This window comes from Sceloporus occidentalis, unplaced genomic scaffold (genome assembly GCF_023333645.1).
Source record: "Sceloporus occidentalis isolate IW3139 unplaced genomic scaffold, rSceOcc1.0.p SCAF_46, whole genome shotgun sequence".
In the NCBI taxonomy this organism is placed as follows: domain Eukaryota; kingdom Metazoa; phylum Chordata; class Lepidosauria; order Squamata; family Phrynosomatidae; genus Sceloporus; species Sceloporus occidentalis.
In genome coordinates, this window is record NW_028317026.1 from 6,730,398 (window position 1) to 6,749,213 (window position 18,816).

General features: G+C 37.4%; 1 protein-coding gene across 1 annotated transcript in view; it reads left to right on the forward strand.

Annotated features, from left to right (window-relative positions):
* The window catches only part of LOC149289383 (ATPase family gene 2 protein homolog A-like), a 135,151-nt gene that overhangs the window by 99,958 nt on the left and 16,377 nt on the right, over positions 1-18,816 (forward strand). Inside the window, exon 15 of the mRNA XM_089490695.1 lies at positions 8,334-8,498. Coding sequence (XP_089346821.1) covers positions 8,334-8,498 — 165 coding nt within the window. The remainder of the gene's footprint in view (positions 1-8,333; positions 8,499-18,816) is intronic.

Genomic DNA, 18,816 nt, shown 5'->3' on the forward strand with positions numbered 1-18,816 from the left:
TGTGGACTAAGCCAGATCGTTTAGAGATTTTTATTTCCTTTATGTATTGAGTACATTTGAATACAGACCAAGTTTGCTGCTCTACAATTTATTACTTTAGTTGGATCTTAAGGGAAGAAAACTGCATATATACGTGAAAGAAAATGCACAGAAATTCTGGCAAAGGTTATGGTCCCTGACAGAGTTCAGAGATGAGCTCAGTTTCGATAAGCTCTTGTAATGCTAATGTAGGTGCTGAAATCTGCTGCAGTCCTGAAATAACCTTAGCAACAAGTTCTTGCAGAAATCAAGATGCCTCATAGGAAGAAGCCTTCCAAGATCATGAAAGACAGATGGAGCGCTTTCCACTTCACATACATAGCCTCTGTAAAAAAAGAAAAAAGAGTGCACGGAAACAGCACTGTCTACCTCACCCGTCGTCCGTTCCTTGGATCTCCTGCAAACTCCTTCTTTTATGATTATAGGCCCCGTTGGATCCAGATGACTGAAGTACATTATCTTTCCAGCAAGCACTATAAAATACTGAGCAGTTTTTCCATTTGTCTTTAAAATTCCCAACTTTCATTGACCCTCCATTGGTATTTTGGACAAGACATTTATGTGTTGTGACCTCACAGTTTGTTAGTATGCATTACATCATGTTTACATGGGCTCCATTTATGTCATGTAATATTAGTAAAATTGCACGCTGTTTATATGTAAGTTGTCGGACACTGTGCCCCACCAAATCAAAACTACCCAAAGTAGGGATGTGGGGGCTCCAGGACCTCTCTAGAGGCTGGGCCAATTTTAGCTGTAATGGTTGTTACTCCCTGATGGATTCTCTGCTATGCAAGAGGTGATCATAACTGCTGTTGGAATGCATAAAGTATTTTTTCTTACTGTAGAACTGTTTTACCCATCGATACCAGTTGGTGTCTTTAAGGTGCATGTGTCATGCTCCGATGAGATGATTACCAAACATGCTTCACGTAGGAAATCAAATTCCATCTATGCACAGTTAACCAAATGTCAATGTGTATTTTGTAAAAATATTATGCATGCAGTATTTATTTTGCCTTCTGAAGAAGCCCAAGGAACAAAAAAATAACCCAGCAGTGAATCGTTATTCCCTCCCAGAGGATTATAGCTATTGAGACGATACCTAAACACAGAGATTTTATATGAACTAGATTTTGAAATACAGCCTAGAATATTTTCAGGCTCCTGTTACCTGGAAGGTTATCACTGATTTTATCATGAAGTTGACTAAAATGTACAACATAGTATTTCAGACAGAAAACAGGGATAAAATACAGGTGATTGAATCCAGCCCATAACGGAATGTTCAGAACGTAGCATTATATTTCTGAAACATGGTTAGATTTTTGTGTTTTTTATGTTAATGACATTTGTTTAGTGTTTTGTATTAGGGTTAAATTAATATGTGGTTACTGTTTGTATTATTTACACTTTTTGTTTTATTTTTTTCTGTTCTACATTGGACTGTTAGAAAACTTCCTTATTGTCCTTAGACTATTTCAATTTAGAAGGGTTAGCTTCCTGGTGATACAACTCAAGGACAAATGGGAAAGCTTTTAGTATATTCGGTATATTTGTGATCCATACATAACTAAAACTACAATACGGTACAGTGGATTTATGGAGCCCTCACTTATGGTAGATGCATGTGTAAAACATGTTGTGTATCACATTGTAGCCCAACAGTCTGCAATTCTTCATGTTTGTGTTGTGAATTTCTTCCTGGAGAAGAACTGATCTTTAACAAAAATATAACATTTTATATGCACTACATGTTCATCAAGTTTCATTTTGTGTTTTTGTAATTCTGGCAAATTCTTCACTTATTCAATTTACGAATCAGAACTGGAAATAATATTTCCAGTATAAGATTGGCCTTTGTGATACTTTTCTGCTTAAATTTGTAGACTGCTCTGAATGGATTATTCTCTCCACACTCAGGAGAGTATGGTTAATGTAATTTTCATATGTGCAAGAGCCCAGTAGATAGCTTGGGGATTTCCCCGGTACTCTAGATGATCTACTCTTTACATGTCGGCGTTCCATTTGGCCAGCAGAGGCTTGTTAGTACTGAACCACTTGGCAAGATGTGGTCTCTTTTGTGGCTAAACATCACTCTGACAGGCTAACAAATGGCAGATGCATTTGACTAGCAAAGCCCTAGGGTTCAATCTAGTTGAAGAATTAGTTTCTATCACAGTAACATAAGCCACAAGTAGTTATGTAGGGTTTTATTGGCACAAATCTAAGCACTGTGGTTACGTTTCTTTCTCAAGCTCAATGGGAAGTATTTTAAGGGGGATTTTATGATTATGGGTAATAATATTATTTGATTTGACATTTTAATATAAAAATGTGTCCCACTATAATGCATTATGGTAGCCCAACTATGGTTAGTAACGTTCCCCTCCCATGTAAATAACACAAATATTGTTGATCAGACTTTACAGTCTATAGTACTTTGTATTTACTCAGTAAATTGCCTAGATGTATACCTTCAATAAATAGAAAATCAAAGAAATCCTTTAATCTGAAGACGTATTTGTATTGCGCTATGTAATAGTGCTCAGCTCTTCATTCTTTTCCAGCATATGCCCTTTAAAGCAGTAAAAACATTGTGTTTTTAAGGTATGGACAGGTTAGATGGGGCAAATCGTTCTTATCTGCCATCACATTTTTCTGGGAACTTGAAGTAATAGTATAGGCATGTTCCCCTAATATTTCTCACTTTCAGTCCATATACAAACTAATGCAAACACCTCAGGCTTCTGCTTCTTTGTTGAAAGATCTGCAAGGACAATTGAAGTAATCTGAGAACAGAGGATACGTGGTCAGACCTTTTATTAACATTTAGTACAGGCGTTTCAATCAAGTAAAATTATATTTTCCAATAAAAATAAATTAGTATGTGCCCCCTATTTTACATAGACCCTCAAGCAGATATGCATGAAATGCTAAACAAAAAAGTAGGGTATTTCCCCCGTGTATGTATTTTTAACATGTTCGCCATCTTGGAAATGAACAGCATGTTTTCTTTGTCAATAAATATTAAAATATTTAAAAGAAGGCTTAAGATGCTAAATCACAAATGTATGTTTTGCGCATTCGTGTTACTTTAAGCACATTTATTTTAGTGTAAGCTATTTAAACAATGCACAGTAACATACACTATATCAAATTAAAAGAAGTAGTCAAAATAAATTGCAAACTTAACCAAGACCACATGCTTGGGTTGATTGCTCTATTTACACATTCCCATGCTACCCAATCTGATGTCAAATTGTAGTCTAAAATTATATCTTAGTTCTTTTCTTGATGATGTCAGAAAGTAGGAAAAGAAAATGCCTTTGCATCCCATCCCCTGGAGAATTCTGCAGCTCAGTAGGCCTTCTTGACAGAAGAAGCTTAGGAATGTTTAGATACGCATTGCGATTTAAGGAAAGAAGAACTAGTTCAAAGGCACAGCATTCAGTCTGCATGTTAAGGATTTGTGTAGAAAGTAGTTTGCCCTAATAGAAGCAGAGCAAATCTTTGGTGAAATATGAGACATCTGTCTCCCGGGCCTGTCAGAACCCATTCCTCTTGTAGCATACCAAAGATTTGAAAGTGTCCATGGGATTGAGTGCACCCTAAGGATGCTGTGTTTCCAGCTTTGGACAATGCATATCATCTGTTATGAGAACGTTCAAGAAGAAGAGCAAATATCTTCAGTTCTTAGTGTTTCCATATTATTTATTATTAATAGGATCATAGCCAATATTTTCCAGGACAACAGCCTTTTTAAAGCATCAGCGGGAAGGGTGTTAGCTGTGTTGGTGTGTTACAGGAAGGAAGCCTCTTTCCTACCATTTTCTGCATGACTTTCACTGACATGATGAAGCTGGGAAAGCGCTTAACTGGCTAACAGCCCAAGGCAAGCAATGTTATATTTTTAATCATATGGAATTTAACCGTTTGGTTGTATATACCACATAACACAGCAGAATGTTAATACATACATACAAGAATCCTTGGAAATAAAAAGATTACCCTCATTTCTAACATTTTAAGTGTACACATATAAATGGGGGTTGTTCTCTTCATAATAGTCATTTGGTTATTACTTGGTTATGGTTATTACTATATTTGATAATGTATGTGTTATACACAACATACGGACCAGATTATTGAAACACATACTACCAAAAGATTGGTTAGTGTGTTGAATGTGAAGTAAAAATGTCCAGTTTAGATATTGAACGCTTTACTCTTAATATCTAACCACAGAGACAATGTAATTTAAATCAAGTATAGCCACCATCCCCAATGTTATTCATTTGTATTCTCAGAATGAAGACGTGTCCTATTACTGACTGCATGTGTGTGCCGCCACCAGAACAGGGTTGTAGCCTCAACGTTAATCACTCAAGCATGGTTGTATCCCCTCAACCTCTGATCTATATTGTAAAATTGGCTCCTACCTTACCCCACTAAAAGCTCACAGGTAATACCATTTGGCTGATTTGTCGCCATAACGCAGTGAGGATACACCATGCCAACATAAAGAACAAATTAATACATGCAGTATTTTGCTTAATATAATGGGCATATCTAGCCCAACATTTTGAATACCATGGATTTAAATGTTTTTATGTCTCATTTTAACACAATTTGAAAACAGACAAGTCAAACAGTAGCTCAGATTCTATTGCATGGGAGCCATCAACTACATATAAGTACATATACATGAACATTGGCTCTTAGTGATTAAGAGTGACAATAAACTAGAAAGCAGCAACAGGAAATAGTGTGTGTGAATGTTATTTATGTGTGATTTGTAAGTAAAATATATTCTTCTTAAAAAGTGACCTATTAACAGCTACGATCAGGTCACAGAAGCACTTTAAATATTTTTAAAACCCTTTCCTGTAGCTGTACCTCTAACCATACCACCGTTTTTGGACATTTGAAATGTGGAGAGGTGATCTTTTGAATAGCTATTGTAGTCAGTTTCAGCCTTTTTAAATGGTTCCAAAAGGTATAGGTGTATTCATTAAGTTGCCCTTTTTTAATGCAGATATTCCAGTTGACCTTTTAGTATAGTTCGTGTAGAAAAGTCTTTCATGAGGGCGTGGATATTATGTCATTTGCATCTAAATGTATGATTTGAGAGTATCGGTTTTTTGAGGGGAAAGTAGAAAATCATTCTGGATAAGTCACCCACTTTTAATATTGTTAAAGTATAGTTGGAAGCCAAAAAAACAAAATAGCTCAAACCAAAGGAAATTACACAGTGTAATGTGGGATAAATATTAATATAAGGAGGTATAGAGTTCTGACACATATTTCTTCTTCTGCTCAGTGTTTGACCTTACACCATACTAGCAGTAAAGAGCATTAATGATCTCCCTTGAATACATGTTATTCCAACAGGACTTAAGGTATTGCAAAAAAATTTCATATGATGAGAACCTAAAAAAAACCCTTTTGTTAAAACTTAAACGCCAACTATATTCATATAACACATTCTTTAGACAAGGTGGGTGTTTAGTTTAGAGCTACAGAAGATACATAGCTGGCTGAAAATCCAAAAGTATTCTTTACAAATACAACAGGACTATCAATTAGTGATCTAGTATTGCAAAATGTTCTATTCAAATAAATTTACAGAGTACTTTAAGAAAACCTGGGATGCTAGCAAGCTTGGGTGTCCATGGGACGGCCGGGTCACAGTTGGCTAGTAAAGAATTTGTTGGGAGTAAATGATGTGACATCCCCATGTCTATACATGTACAAAAGCAGAAGATATAACCATGCCATCAGAGAAGAGAGAGAACAGAGTAAGGCTGCCCAAGCGCAGAAGACCTCGTTCATAATTGAAACCCACTCTTAAAATCCATTTTAACAGGATTTAATTTAGTTTAACTGATGCCAATGTATTCATGTCCATGTGATGAATCTTACCTTGGAGAATTGCATCATCTTTTTTAATTAAATTATATCCCTTTGGATAAATCTTTATTGAATTAGCCAATCCATCAACATTCCTCCAATCTAGCCTCTCCTGATGTATCAAATGTATACATAAAACAGCTCCTTGGAGCACCCACATGTTAAGTATTAGACCTGTCCCTTAATATGCAAATAAAGTAAAAACACAGGGATTCAGCTTCATATCACCTTTCCCCAAATGGATTTGCTGAAATGGTTCTCTTAAGTTACACCAGGAGCTACTGGTTGGATCATGTGGAGCCTTGACTGAAAGTGATAACATACAATCCTACTTAATTCCTTACAGAGAAAATCCACAGTCTCTGGTGTTTAGGGTGAATTAGAATTTCAAAAAATATTAAAGTAACAGACTTAACATGTTTACATCTTTCTGATCAAAGCAAAATATATAAATCTTGCCCTTTCAATGTCAGCGATTAAACAACATGCTAATTGTAAGTAATGAACCTCTCTTTAAAATCTTGTGATGTATGTAAATGATAGAAAATTCAGAATTAGTTTCTCTAAAGCAATATTTATCTTTGGGAATCTATGGTGTTATCTATAAAAACTGTCCACTTGAATAATTGTCATAGTACCATGGCCACCAGTGAGGTGTTCCTGGTGATTGGACCATTCTATTGGTTGCAATAGTAATAAAAACTACTTTCCAAACCTTTTCTACATAACCTTGTATTGTAGGTAACATTTTTTAGTTAGCAAGTCCTTCACAATGTAGAGAAGTTGTATCATAGCTGGGCAGGTATACATGGCAATGTTTCATATCGCATTAAGCATCAAATCTGTATGTACCTGTTTATTCGGTAGCACAGTCTTCAACCAAAACCTAATACAACTTGAGTAAAAGGAAACTTCATTTCTTCATTTAATCAAACACATCCTGTAGTATATCGACATTGCTGTGGAAGAATTATCTGCTTTAACTAGGTAGCATTTGTTGGTTTTTGAGCATGAAATATTACACTTCTGACTCATCTGTCCCTAGAACATTGTTCCTCAATGCTTGATGAGCATTAATGTTATTCTTAGAGGCAGGGCCGGCCCGACAATGGAGCCGAGTGGGGCAACCGCTCCAGGCGGCACTTTTGAAGCCCCTTTTTTTTTTTTTTTTTTTTTTTAAAAGCCGAGAAGAGAGAGGGCGCCGAGTGGTTTTATCTTACCAGATTGTCAGTACCCGCTCAGCGCCCCTCTCTCCTCTGCGAGCCCTCTAGCTCGGTCTCGGTGCCGGCTTGTAATGTTGAGTGCCGGAAGATGACGTAATTTCCAGCGCTCAGCATTACAAGCCGGCACCGAGACCGAGCAGGGAGACTCACCGCAGGACTGCTGAAAGGTAAGTACGGGGGGGGGGGAAGGGTAGATAATGATGGGGGGGGCGGCATTTTAAACTTCGCCCCAGGCGGCATTTTGTCTTGGGCCGGCCCTGCTTAGAGGGCACTAGTTTCAGTCTTGATACTCTGCCATGAAACCCATGATTGTGTAGTGTGTTTCCACTGGTGGAGTCATGAACACAGACCTTAGCTAAGGTGAGAGAGGCTTGCAGGTCCCTGGTCATTGTCGTTTGTGACTTCTGGATGATTTTACTTTTTGCTCGTTTAGAGATTCTGGGAAGAGTTGTCCCAAACCTTTTTCCATTTGGTCAGTTTGGCTCTGCGATATTGGTGGAGCCCCAGAGCCTTAGAAATGTAACCTTTACTAGTCTGATATACTGTACATTAACAGCTGTTTTCTGGATATGTTGAGGAATGTGTTTTAGATGTCACGTGACGTGGCATTGAATACTTGGGTGCTGACAACTTCAATCTGATGGAAAGAACCAATGTTACATTTGTATTGGACAGGGCTGACCCAAATTGGGCCTGATTGTTTGTGAGGGCCTTCAAACACCAGGCTCTCATAATCACTTTCAGCAGGTAGTGTTTACTATGGGGGGCACATCTATTTCACACCTGCACGTTGTGTGCTTCATATCCATGCAGGTCAAAATATGAAACAAGGGCCAAACCTTGGTTCAATTTGTTTTCTCAGATTCCTTCTATGTATTACTCGAATTCATGAGATAATCTGACCAAAGTCAATGTAAATATGCAACAGTGCAGAAAATCAGAGGGTGTAGGAGGGGTACTTTATCCACTTAGAAAAGTGCAGCCTAATGTTGTGTAATTAAATGAAAGTGGTGCATAGTGGTTGTTGGACCCATTTAAATCAAGATTGTTGATTTTCAAGACATATTCTTTTAATACGAAGGTTTGAGGAATAATAAAGTTGAAGTGTGCTTAACTGTTTTTCCTCACATTCATATACATTCTTTCTTTGCCTTTCAGGCTTTAATGCGTCCTGGGCGTATCGACAGGATCATCTTTGTGCCATTGCCAGACGAAGCCACACGCAGGGAAATTTTTAAAATCCACTTCCGCTCCATGCCCTTCAACGGTGAGATCTGCCTAGAAAAACTTGTGAAACTGACAGAGAAGTACTCTGGAGCCGAGGTAAACATGGGCATGCCGTTTGAATTCCAGTATCCATGAACATTTATTAGTAGGAGAGAAACTGTGTAAAGCTTAAAGGTGCATGCTGTTGTATCTACACTTTTGTAAGTAAATGAAACATTAGAAACATCATTCCCTATCCTATTAAATTGGATGTTGACAAGTGAAACTTAAAAAATCCTCTTTTTAGTAAATAAAATGGCAGATCTGCTTAACATTCCGGATAGTGGAAAAGTAAGTCAAAGCATCGTAACAGACATCATGGAATGTCAATTGAATGCTGTTATCAAGGTCAAAGTACTCGCTAAGTAGCTACTTGTCTGTATTTGTACATTGTAGAAGAGTGGCAATGACTGCACTAAGATGATGGCATATATATATATATATATATATATATATATATTTATATACATATTACAAAATAATAAGTAACAGAATATTAAGTGCTTGAGGGATTGTTTAGCCAACATTGTTTTTCCTGAAGTCCATCAAACAACAATATACAGTATAACAGCAAGTGTCATTGAACATGAACACACTATTTTTGAAAGTAGTTTTTGATACTGAAGTGGAATTAACACAATTGCAAATGTAGTTACACACCTGTTCACGAGAACCACCGATTGGGCTATTCAATGCAAACAAGAGGATGGTGTCTTCAAATTGTCAGTCTAAGAAATAGAACAGTCTCCGCCTCACTTTATCACATGGAAATCACGTGAAACCGTCTAAATAACCAGGGGCTCGGAAAGCAAGAAACAGTAACTTGTAGGTTTTTTACAACCTGCTTGGCAAGTAATACAAACGACGACCCAAAAACCTCTGTTATTTTGCTGTTTTATTCTGTCGATTAGATATAGTGAGAGTAACCTACACAAAATAGCACAGAGGTTTAAGATGATTGCTGAGGCATGGCATTTAAAGGAATACAGTGCAACGTAAGATATTAATCATTGAATGCTCCTGATGCCTGCTAAGAAAGGAATAAGGGGTACCTCACAAGACTCTGGGAAGGGGAGGGGGTTATAATTATCCTAATTTTGGTTTTCAGTTCCCTGCATATTTATGGCATTTTGACTTCAAGTTCAAAAAAAAGCCCAGTTTGGTGGAGTTTCTGAGTGTTGCCCAGTGAAGGTTCCCCCACCTCTGCCTTGGATCTCTCTAGATCCAGTTACCAGTGATTATTGTCAGATTCACTTCTCTAGAGGTTTATGCCATATTCTTCTCATTTTGTAAATAATAGATTTAGTGGTGATATCCATAGTTTGGAATATTTTTTTAGACTCTACATCTGGAGTTTCTCCAGAAATTTACCCGGAGCTTGTTTTGACAGCTCATTTGCCTTCATGATATTTAGATATGTTCTGTAACAAATTATGGGGCCCTCCAAGCACAGTGGTGTTTAAGATCACGCACAGATAGACTTTATTCAGCTAATTACAGTGTATGATTACTGATGGGCTACATCAAATCATAGTGTCACAGTAATGCAACATCTTGGGCAACCAAGACTCAAGTTTTTTGTAAATCTTGTAGAATTGTATTTTTTTTAAACCGCTTTTATTAAATTGAATCAATTAATTCCATATTGAAACATCTAACCAATACACTATGTAGAATAAGTATAGATAAATATATAATCAAAAGCCAAATATGTATTATAAATGTAGGATTTAAATAGAAAAGCTTGATGTTTCAGTCCCACCCGGAGACTTTTATCAAGAAGGTAAGACTGAAACGTCATGGTTTTATATTTAAACCCTACATTTATAATATTTGGATTTTGCTTTAAAAGTCCTTTGTGCCCTCTCTCCCCTAAATTATATATATATATATATATATATATATATATATACACACACACACACACACACACACACACTTACTGTCTCATAACTAAAAATCAGTACGGTAAAAGTAGGTAACAAATTAAACCCACAATCAAAGGACCAAAAACATCGCATTGAGGCATAAATGTGAAGCTCCATTATTTGAGTCTATTTTCCTTCCTGACTCGGTGAGAAACAAAAGGCTACAGGTGTTTGTATGTTAATTTGCTCAGACAGGTTTGAGTTTCCAATCTTACGTACATTGGCAGGGAGTTTACTCTTACTACAATTACCTAAAGGCTACTGCAGGAAGGATGTTTATAGCAAAAACACAAGCATTCTCGGGAACACCTTGTGCTGCCTTGCCTCACAGCTTGATGGCATGCCAGGTATTTCTGTCTGCCGTGAAGCTGCGATCCAGTCATGGCATTACCCAGAAATAATGGTAAATTCATTGCTAATGGCAGAATAATACAGGGAGGGGTACCAGCTCAGGGCCTCAAACTGTAGCTCTTAACAAAGATGGTGTCTTTCTATCTGATAGTTCTCTGTTTGCACTTTGCTGAAGTATATATATGTATTGGATGTTAGCCATTCAAAGTCAGTGAAAGCATTGTTTCTGTTGTGTATGTTCCAAATCCATTAATCTCGGCAGCTGACAAAATCAGCAGTTCTTGCATCGAATTGAAGCCGCTCTGAGTATACTATTTGTGTATTGTGCTGAATATCCAACCTACCATCTTTAGTTATGAATGTTTTATTTGTGTTGGGACTCCCGTCTACTGCTTCACAAATGTTCCAGTATATTCTGTTTAATTTTTCTTTGCGTAGTCTTTGGGTTTTTGTCAGGAAATGATCCTTATGTTATATTTCCCTCATTAACTACATAACACACATTAACACAAGTCTGTCAATGGAATGTCCAGCTATCTCCTCAAACATCAATGCCGAGGCTGCATTATCATAAATGGTAGTGAAGTGTACACAAGGTGAAATTATTTCTCCTGACATATTTGCATAGGCTCTATCTTTATTTGCTGTTGACCTGTCAGAAATAAAGGAAGATCTTGTCAATTAGCATTGGTAGTCCTGAGGACACCAAAACAAATGCACCTAACTTGTCAAGGCAACTAATCCAGATACAGGTTTTGGTTCTAGTTGATTTAATGATGAAAGGTTTTTCACCAGTTTTAAAGTGGATCAATATTCCCTTTTGTCAGGTGTTACCTAAACCAAATCACAAAGCAGGATTTGTTTCCTGCTTTCCTCTCCATTATTTCTGCTTGACAGGTGGATGTTGAGCTTGCACATATTCAGAGCCAAATAGAGCAATAGAGGCCAACATATACATTGGTCGGAAACCCTATCTGTTGTCAATCAAGGCTAATTACTGAATCTCCAAAGAGATTGCCCAAAGTCTGTGCCCACTCTACAAGCATTGTTTTTCCAGTTTATCCAAAGCCTGCCAAGTTTGTGCTTGTACACGCACATTTTATAACTTAAAAAAATAAAAAAATTGTCATAAAGAATCTATGTTACAACTTATGTTGTGAGTCCTGGAATGCTTCATTTATTTTAATTACTCAAAATAATGTGGAGGAAAAAGGGATAAAATGATAGATGCTTTAAATATATTTCCATAGAATCTTAAGTAGCCTCTTTTACGTGGGACAGTCCTGATTCTTGGACAAGTGAGGAGTGGCACCTTTTTGCCTTGGAGGACGCACATGCTAACACACACTTGCACATACACTCTAACATACATACATACATACTCATTTAGTGCCCCTTAGTGTCTCTCACTCACTCCCTCCTTGCCTCCCTCTCTCCCTCTTCTTACTCCTTTAGCTTGTCTCTCAGTCTTGCTGTGCCTCCCTCCCTTACCCTCTCTCACTGTCCCTCCTCCCTTTGCCTGCCTGCCTCGCTTCCCTTACCTTAAACGAGAGCTCCTTCTGGCACTGTACAAGCAGCAGCGTTAAGGGACCCCACCGTGTTGGCCCCTTTTCAAGAGTTTTGTTCCCCCTCAAAACATAACATATGTATAGGTGACAGGTTATGTAAGGGGTATATTTTCAGTTTTAGTATCTGCTAGCACAGTGTGTGGCTTCAGAAAGTATAGGCAGGCCAAGCATGCACAGCATTGGGGGAGTGTACATGTATTGCACCTCGATTAGAAAATTCTGTACTAATACAGTCATGTATAATCTGTATATATAAGTATAGATTTGCTGGTGATTTGACTACATGAACCATCCTCTTACTATAGTGGACCATCTAGTGTAGACGAGTCCATCTCACGATAGTGGACTCATCAACACATGATGATAACTTATGACAGATCTATACAGTGCGCTCTCTTTATGTAGAAATAAGGGTTTTATGAAAGCCAGAAGTGGAAGCAATAGATTGGTAAGTGTTGTGATATTATAAAAGTACCAAACAGCATCTTGTTTTTATATTAAGAGAAATAAGGACAAACTGCAAAAAGGTATATGCTCAGTATTTGTTTCAGGTAATGAAAGACCTGATGAAGTGAACGTTATGTTTAAAATGTCTTTCAGATAGTATTGAGTGAACAAGACAAGAACGTGAAAACAGATTTAATACTGTTGCAGATTTTTTTGTATCTCCTGCCAGGACACTCAAGCTTTGTCCAAGCGGACATTACAATATCATGGTGAGCCAGATTGCTATACCTACAAAGAAATAAAATTAGTGTTTCTGGCTGCTGATGACATCTCCAATTCGGTAAAATATTTGTGGTTTGAACTTAACAAGCAGTTCAAAAAGCAAATCTGAAAAAATCCCCCTGAAGGAATGCTTAAGAATTCCTAAGTAAAAATGTGCCAGAGCTTTATTACTACACTATAGGTGGTGTCTTCTTAGTGTCCTCAGAGAGAAAGGTTAATGATATTGACTGCATGGTTTTAAGTTTTTAATTACCAAAAAAGTCCACTTGGTCATAACATGGAGTACGTTTGAGTATTGACTAAAAATATTGCCGTTATTCTTAAGAAGAAAAATGTCATGCTTCTTTTGTTAGACATATCATCTTGGAATGTCCACTGCTATGCTTAAGTGCAGATCTTCAAGGTCACAAAGTGTTTAGATGGTTTCCCGTGGCTCTGCCCCTTCGGAGTTCAGAGTTTTAGAATATCCCAACAGTTCTGATTGAACTTTCTGGATTGTGAACCTCAATTAGACATATGAGGGTTGGATATAAGAAGAAATTGAAAACCTAAGCTGCTGGTGGGCCTGTGTTAAGAAACCAGTGTTCTACATGTATTATTACCAAAGCCTACCAGTTGGTAATTTTCTAACTAATTTATTCTACTCAGATAGGGTTTTCATTATGCCCTCATATCGACAGACTTGATAATAACAACTGTAGTCAGTATGTAAGTGTGGCTATTAAAGAGTTAATCCTTTTTGGCTGGTGTGGTAACAGTATTTACACATCTCATGCTGAAACTGCGTGATTTGTACTGTAAGGAACACTTTATACCCAGTTGTTCTTTTTGGTGTTAGGTGTGAGGTAACTACACTAATTGTATAAAACAATTACATTTGGCATTCGATAATGTGCTTTTATTCATTTAGTACGTAGTGGCCTGTGTATGTCTTCTTGTACAGTTACATGATATAGGTGCAGCCCATCCTTCTTTGTAGGTGTAGCTGAGGACTGCTTGGCTGATTGACTTGAGCAAACCATGCCATGGGATTGAAGACAGCTAAGAAATCACTTGCACGTTGCGTGACAGGAGTAATGAAATGATTAACAGCTGCATTTCTGTAGCTTTTTGCCTGGGGGCTTCATATTTCCTCTGTGATTATATCTACCGGTATTGTATTGTCCTTTGCAGTAGCAGAGCTAAGGGCTTTGCTGCAAGATAGCTTGTAGGGCCCCCCAAACATTTTTTTTTGCAACAAAACATAACTATAAATAAATTAAACAACAAAAAAATTTAATTTATTTAAATAGAAAAATAAGTCATAAACTTAAAAAAACAAAACATAAAACATAGGTGAGAATTTCAATGGACGTGCGAGAGAATTGCAAAAATTTAAGATAAAATTGGAAGAACAGTTGAATTGGAGATTTTTGAGCCTTGGTTCTGAAATTCTCCTACAGTTACTTTTAAATGTGTTCCCCATCACATATGTGTTTATTAACCCCATCCTTAATCTTTATTTTATTTTCCCTCACCCTCGTGTCAAATCACTTGCCCCTGTCATATACCTATTCCCCAATGTATATCCCCTACTCCCTGCCATATGCCATTCTGTCCTGTATCATAACCTCAACTCCCGTATTGTCCACCCCGCGCCTGTATTATAATCTGTTTTCTTTTACCCTTGCTTACATTATAGTAGTTCCAGAGTAATAGTGTTTTCCTTTTCTACTGTGAAAAGTGCAGCCATTATAGCGACAATATGCCTAGATTGGCTGGCCCAAGTATTTTTGTATGTGTCTTTTTAACACCGTCACTTGTGTGGGACATAAAAACTGACATTGTTCGCCCCTAGCAGGCAGCACTGATAGTGATAGAAAAGACAGAGGTTACTTAGTATGAAGACAAATGCTTAGGCCTTGGGAGGCAGAAAATGTCTGGCTCTACCACTAGTAGTTAAGTGTATATTAAAATTTGTATGATGGTAGATATGAGTGCTGAATTCTGCATAAAACAACCTTAAAATAAACCTAAGACAGACATTTCTCTCACTCTTAATATGAGTTGTGTTTCTTTATCCCACAGACCTGCATTTTTGTTTTGTTTCTCTGTTTTAACTATATATTCATATATTTAAATATATCTGTTGTGTAATAGCGATTTAAATTAAATATGTATATGCCAGCAGACCTCCGCTTATACAGGTGTTTGGTCCTAAGGGACTCATTAGTGAAGGGTTAGTACATTAGCGATGCTTAGTGGAACTGGTAAGCGCAAGCTACTCATACACTCAACTAGAGAAGGAATCAAGGAGAAGCGTTGATTAAAACATTTACTGGAACTGTATAAAGAAAGTTTGCCTGTTGTGTAGTTTGATTTGTTTCTTTGCAGCATATAAAAAAAAAAAAAAAAAAAAGCTGCCCCTTTATAGTAAGCAATACATTTGGAAGTACGATGTATGTGGTAGCCATGTTGTCAAAGATGGTGTTTTTAGTAGCTAATGCTTATACTCACTCACGAATGAACCCTTACCTTAACCTCGTAGAACACCTTTGGAATCTGAACTGGAATCCTGATTGCAAGTAAAGATACATAATTGTGGCCCCAGTTATCTTGACTTGATGGATGGACAGAGGGGCAACTTTCCATACAAGACTTTAAAACCCAATTATACTATAAAAGACTCAGCACATTTGCCACGCGCCTTACTGCAAGCAGGGTAACATCAGTTATATTCATTTTAATCATTATCCAAAACTGGATTGTGAAGAGCTATATATTATTAACACATCTACTGGCCTGACCAATAGAAAAACCCCTCTGAAATCACTTAGATTGTCCTCATCTGAACTTATGGCAGACAGCACTAAAACAAATGTACATTGTCTGCCCTGTTTATGAGAACAAATTATTTTTGTTGGTGGAAATAAAACTAAATTTAACCTCCTTAGCAGAGCATGTAATCGGTTGCTTAATGCATTACATAGCAGGACCGTGCCTCATGCACCATCTTAGAAACTAAAAATACATAATATTAGCCGTCTGGAATGAAATCTCTATTTTCTCATAGTCATGTAGTCTCTACATATCTAAGTTTTTTTTTTGCATTCAAGCTGCGCTTCTTGGCGCGTATTTTGTTGTATTAATAGAGCACTGGCCGAATCTGTACCACAGTTACAAAAGGGGAGAATACAAAATTACCAATAACATTAAGTAAAAATAGGGTGAATACGTGTAAAGACTACTAGCACAGAAGGAGAAGAGGGTCCTACTTTTGCAGGTTTATAAACTACGGGGTGCTGATAGATTAGATGTTTCAGAGCAGATAGAGAAAGCTTGCTTAAACAATCGCCAGCTTCCAAGCCTTTATCCTCTCTCTATCTAGATCCGTATCATTCCCATGTCTGTGTATCATTTGTTAGATTGATACTGTCCGCTCCAAAGTGCATTCATCAGAAATACTCACATAGCTGAGGACTAGATGGTCCTCCTAGAATTCAAGCTATATTTACTACTTTCATAAAAGGGGTTTACCTGAACCAAAAAGGAAAAGGAAGTAACACTTGTAGTATGTTTTCCTATACTCACAATCTCTGTCTGTTATTTTTATGTTAGCTTGACAAAGGTAAAGCCAACATTGGGGTTGTCCGATTATTTTATTGCAGTGGTGATTCACATCATCTTACTCAGTTATAGCATCTCTCTTTTTATGAATACTTCCTTTCCCATGTCAAGCGTGATATTGTGAGAGGTGTCCTCACTCCTGACTTAGGAAGCCCTTTCGGCCACTGATGACATTGGTGTCTCTTTAAAGTTGGGAGGAGATGCTTCCTCTTGCTGATCTGTCTTTGTCCAGTGTTTACACAAAGCTCACTGTAACACTTGCTAAATTCCAAGGTATTCACTCTCTCATTAACCCACTTGACCTTTCTGCACCCTTTGACACTGTAGATCACCCTCTTTCTTTCAATTTTTTTTGGCAACAAAACTGTTTCCTGGCTTCCTTCCTGTATTATCATTTCTTGCTTGTCATGCTCCATTGTTGACCTTTTGCTTTGTTCTAGGTCAACTTCATCTTGTTGGCCATCTTGGTTTTGCGTATCACCTAGGTGTACACATTTATATCCCTGCCCCCGATCTCACTTCTACTTTACGACATTTCTTTATGAAATACCTTAAATTGACTAGAGGAACTTTAGAAACACCAGGACTAGCCAAACTTAGTGCAATGTGTTAGAATATAGATGTTGTGTAAATATATGGTGCATGGTGTAATCAAGTGCTATAAGCTGGAGAGCAGACATGGTGGTTTGGGCCAGATAATGGTATTTGCTCAGAGCAGTAAGAAAAAAGGGTTATCAGTCTGTGCATGGTGTGGATCGGAGACGTAACTCTGGATCCACTCAGATGTGCGTGTGGGATAGATATTTGAATTTAAGGATTTGTTTTTGTTTCTTGGCACATTAGGTTTAGTCTGTAGTGCTATTGGAAGGATCAGACGTCCCTTTGATTAATAATTGTGTATCCTTATTTTGGCTGCTAGTTTCTCTCTCGTTTTTATGAACAGTAAGCAGACACTGCTTGTTATGGGAAGGTTAATGAGCCCTCTCTTTCCTTTTCTTATTGTCTATATCACAATTGTTATTGTCATCTGTATGATATCTTGCATCCCATATTCACTTTTTGATGGAGGTAAACTTATCAATAGTTGAATTCCATTGCACTTCAGTGTCCAAGCTTCTGGGTCCAATTGTGCCTGTCCTTGTGTCTCATTCTGCTGAATCTAAACAGGTAATATGCAGTATTCTTTAAAGCAAAACTACTTTATTCCATTGCACAGTGTTACACAAGAAAATATTTCTGCCCAGTTTAAGCCTTTGTCATTCTGCTAAATGCCTCCGCTTCATTCTCTTTGTGTATGGCAGGCTTTGTCTTCCTGTGTCTCCATATCTTGTTTTTGTCTCACTCAGCCTCTCTGATTATCTCACTCTCTCTCTATATATATGTGCCCCCTTCTTTGCAGGCAGGTTCCCTCTGCTTCTCTCTTTAAGGATAGACAGGTTGGTGCATTTACACTTCATTCCTTGTTGTCTTTGTAAACATTCCTAGTGGCCACTTCCCATAACTGCTGTGAGATTGCCAAAATGTACTCGTTGGTAAACAAATCAGTAAAACATCCTGCTTTGAAAATAAAGTAACACATACCATCAGCACTCAAGAAAACCAAATTGGTGACAAGTGTAATATGACAAATATCCTGTTTATCTGACATAGGACTGTATACCCACGTGTTCAATATTTACCTATATCAGGCATTGTTTTGTTTTATAAAATATTTATATTTATAACACTAGAGACTTCAAGCCTATTCTAACATATTGGAGGTAGAAATACAACAGAACATATCATGATCTACATTGATACCTTGTTGATCAGTACAGGAACTTGCTGTCCTTCAATGAGTCCTTCAAAGTGACATAAGTGATGTCACTGATTCTGTCAGTGTCAGCTATCGAAACATGAACACAGGAGAATGAGTTAGTACCACTAAACAAATCCCACTGATGAAATCTCTCTATGGAAATTATAAAAAGAGCGTGCTCGTGTGTTAAGGGCCGCAAAAACAGTTTTGTGAGGGGATTTGGGGATGTGAAGTTTCGTCTACTTCTCATTATTCAGTGCTAAAGCTTGTTGGATGGACTCTAAGAAGACCACATACAAGGCTTCTCTAAAACATGTTCCTAGGAGTTAAAAAGGTTGAAAAAAAATTGAATTATGAAAGTCAATTTTGTTTATCACCAAATAAACATCAATAGG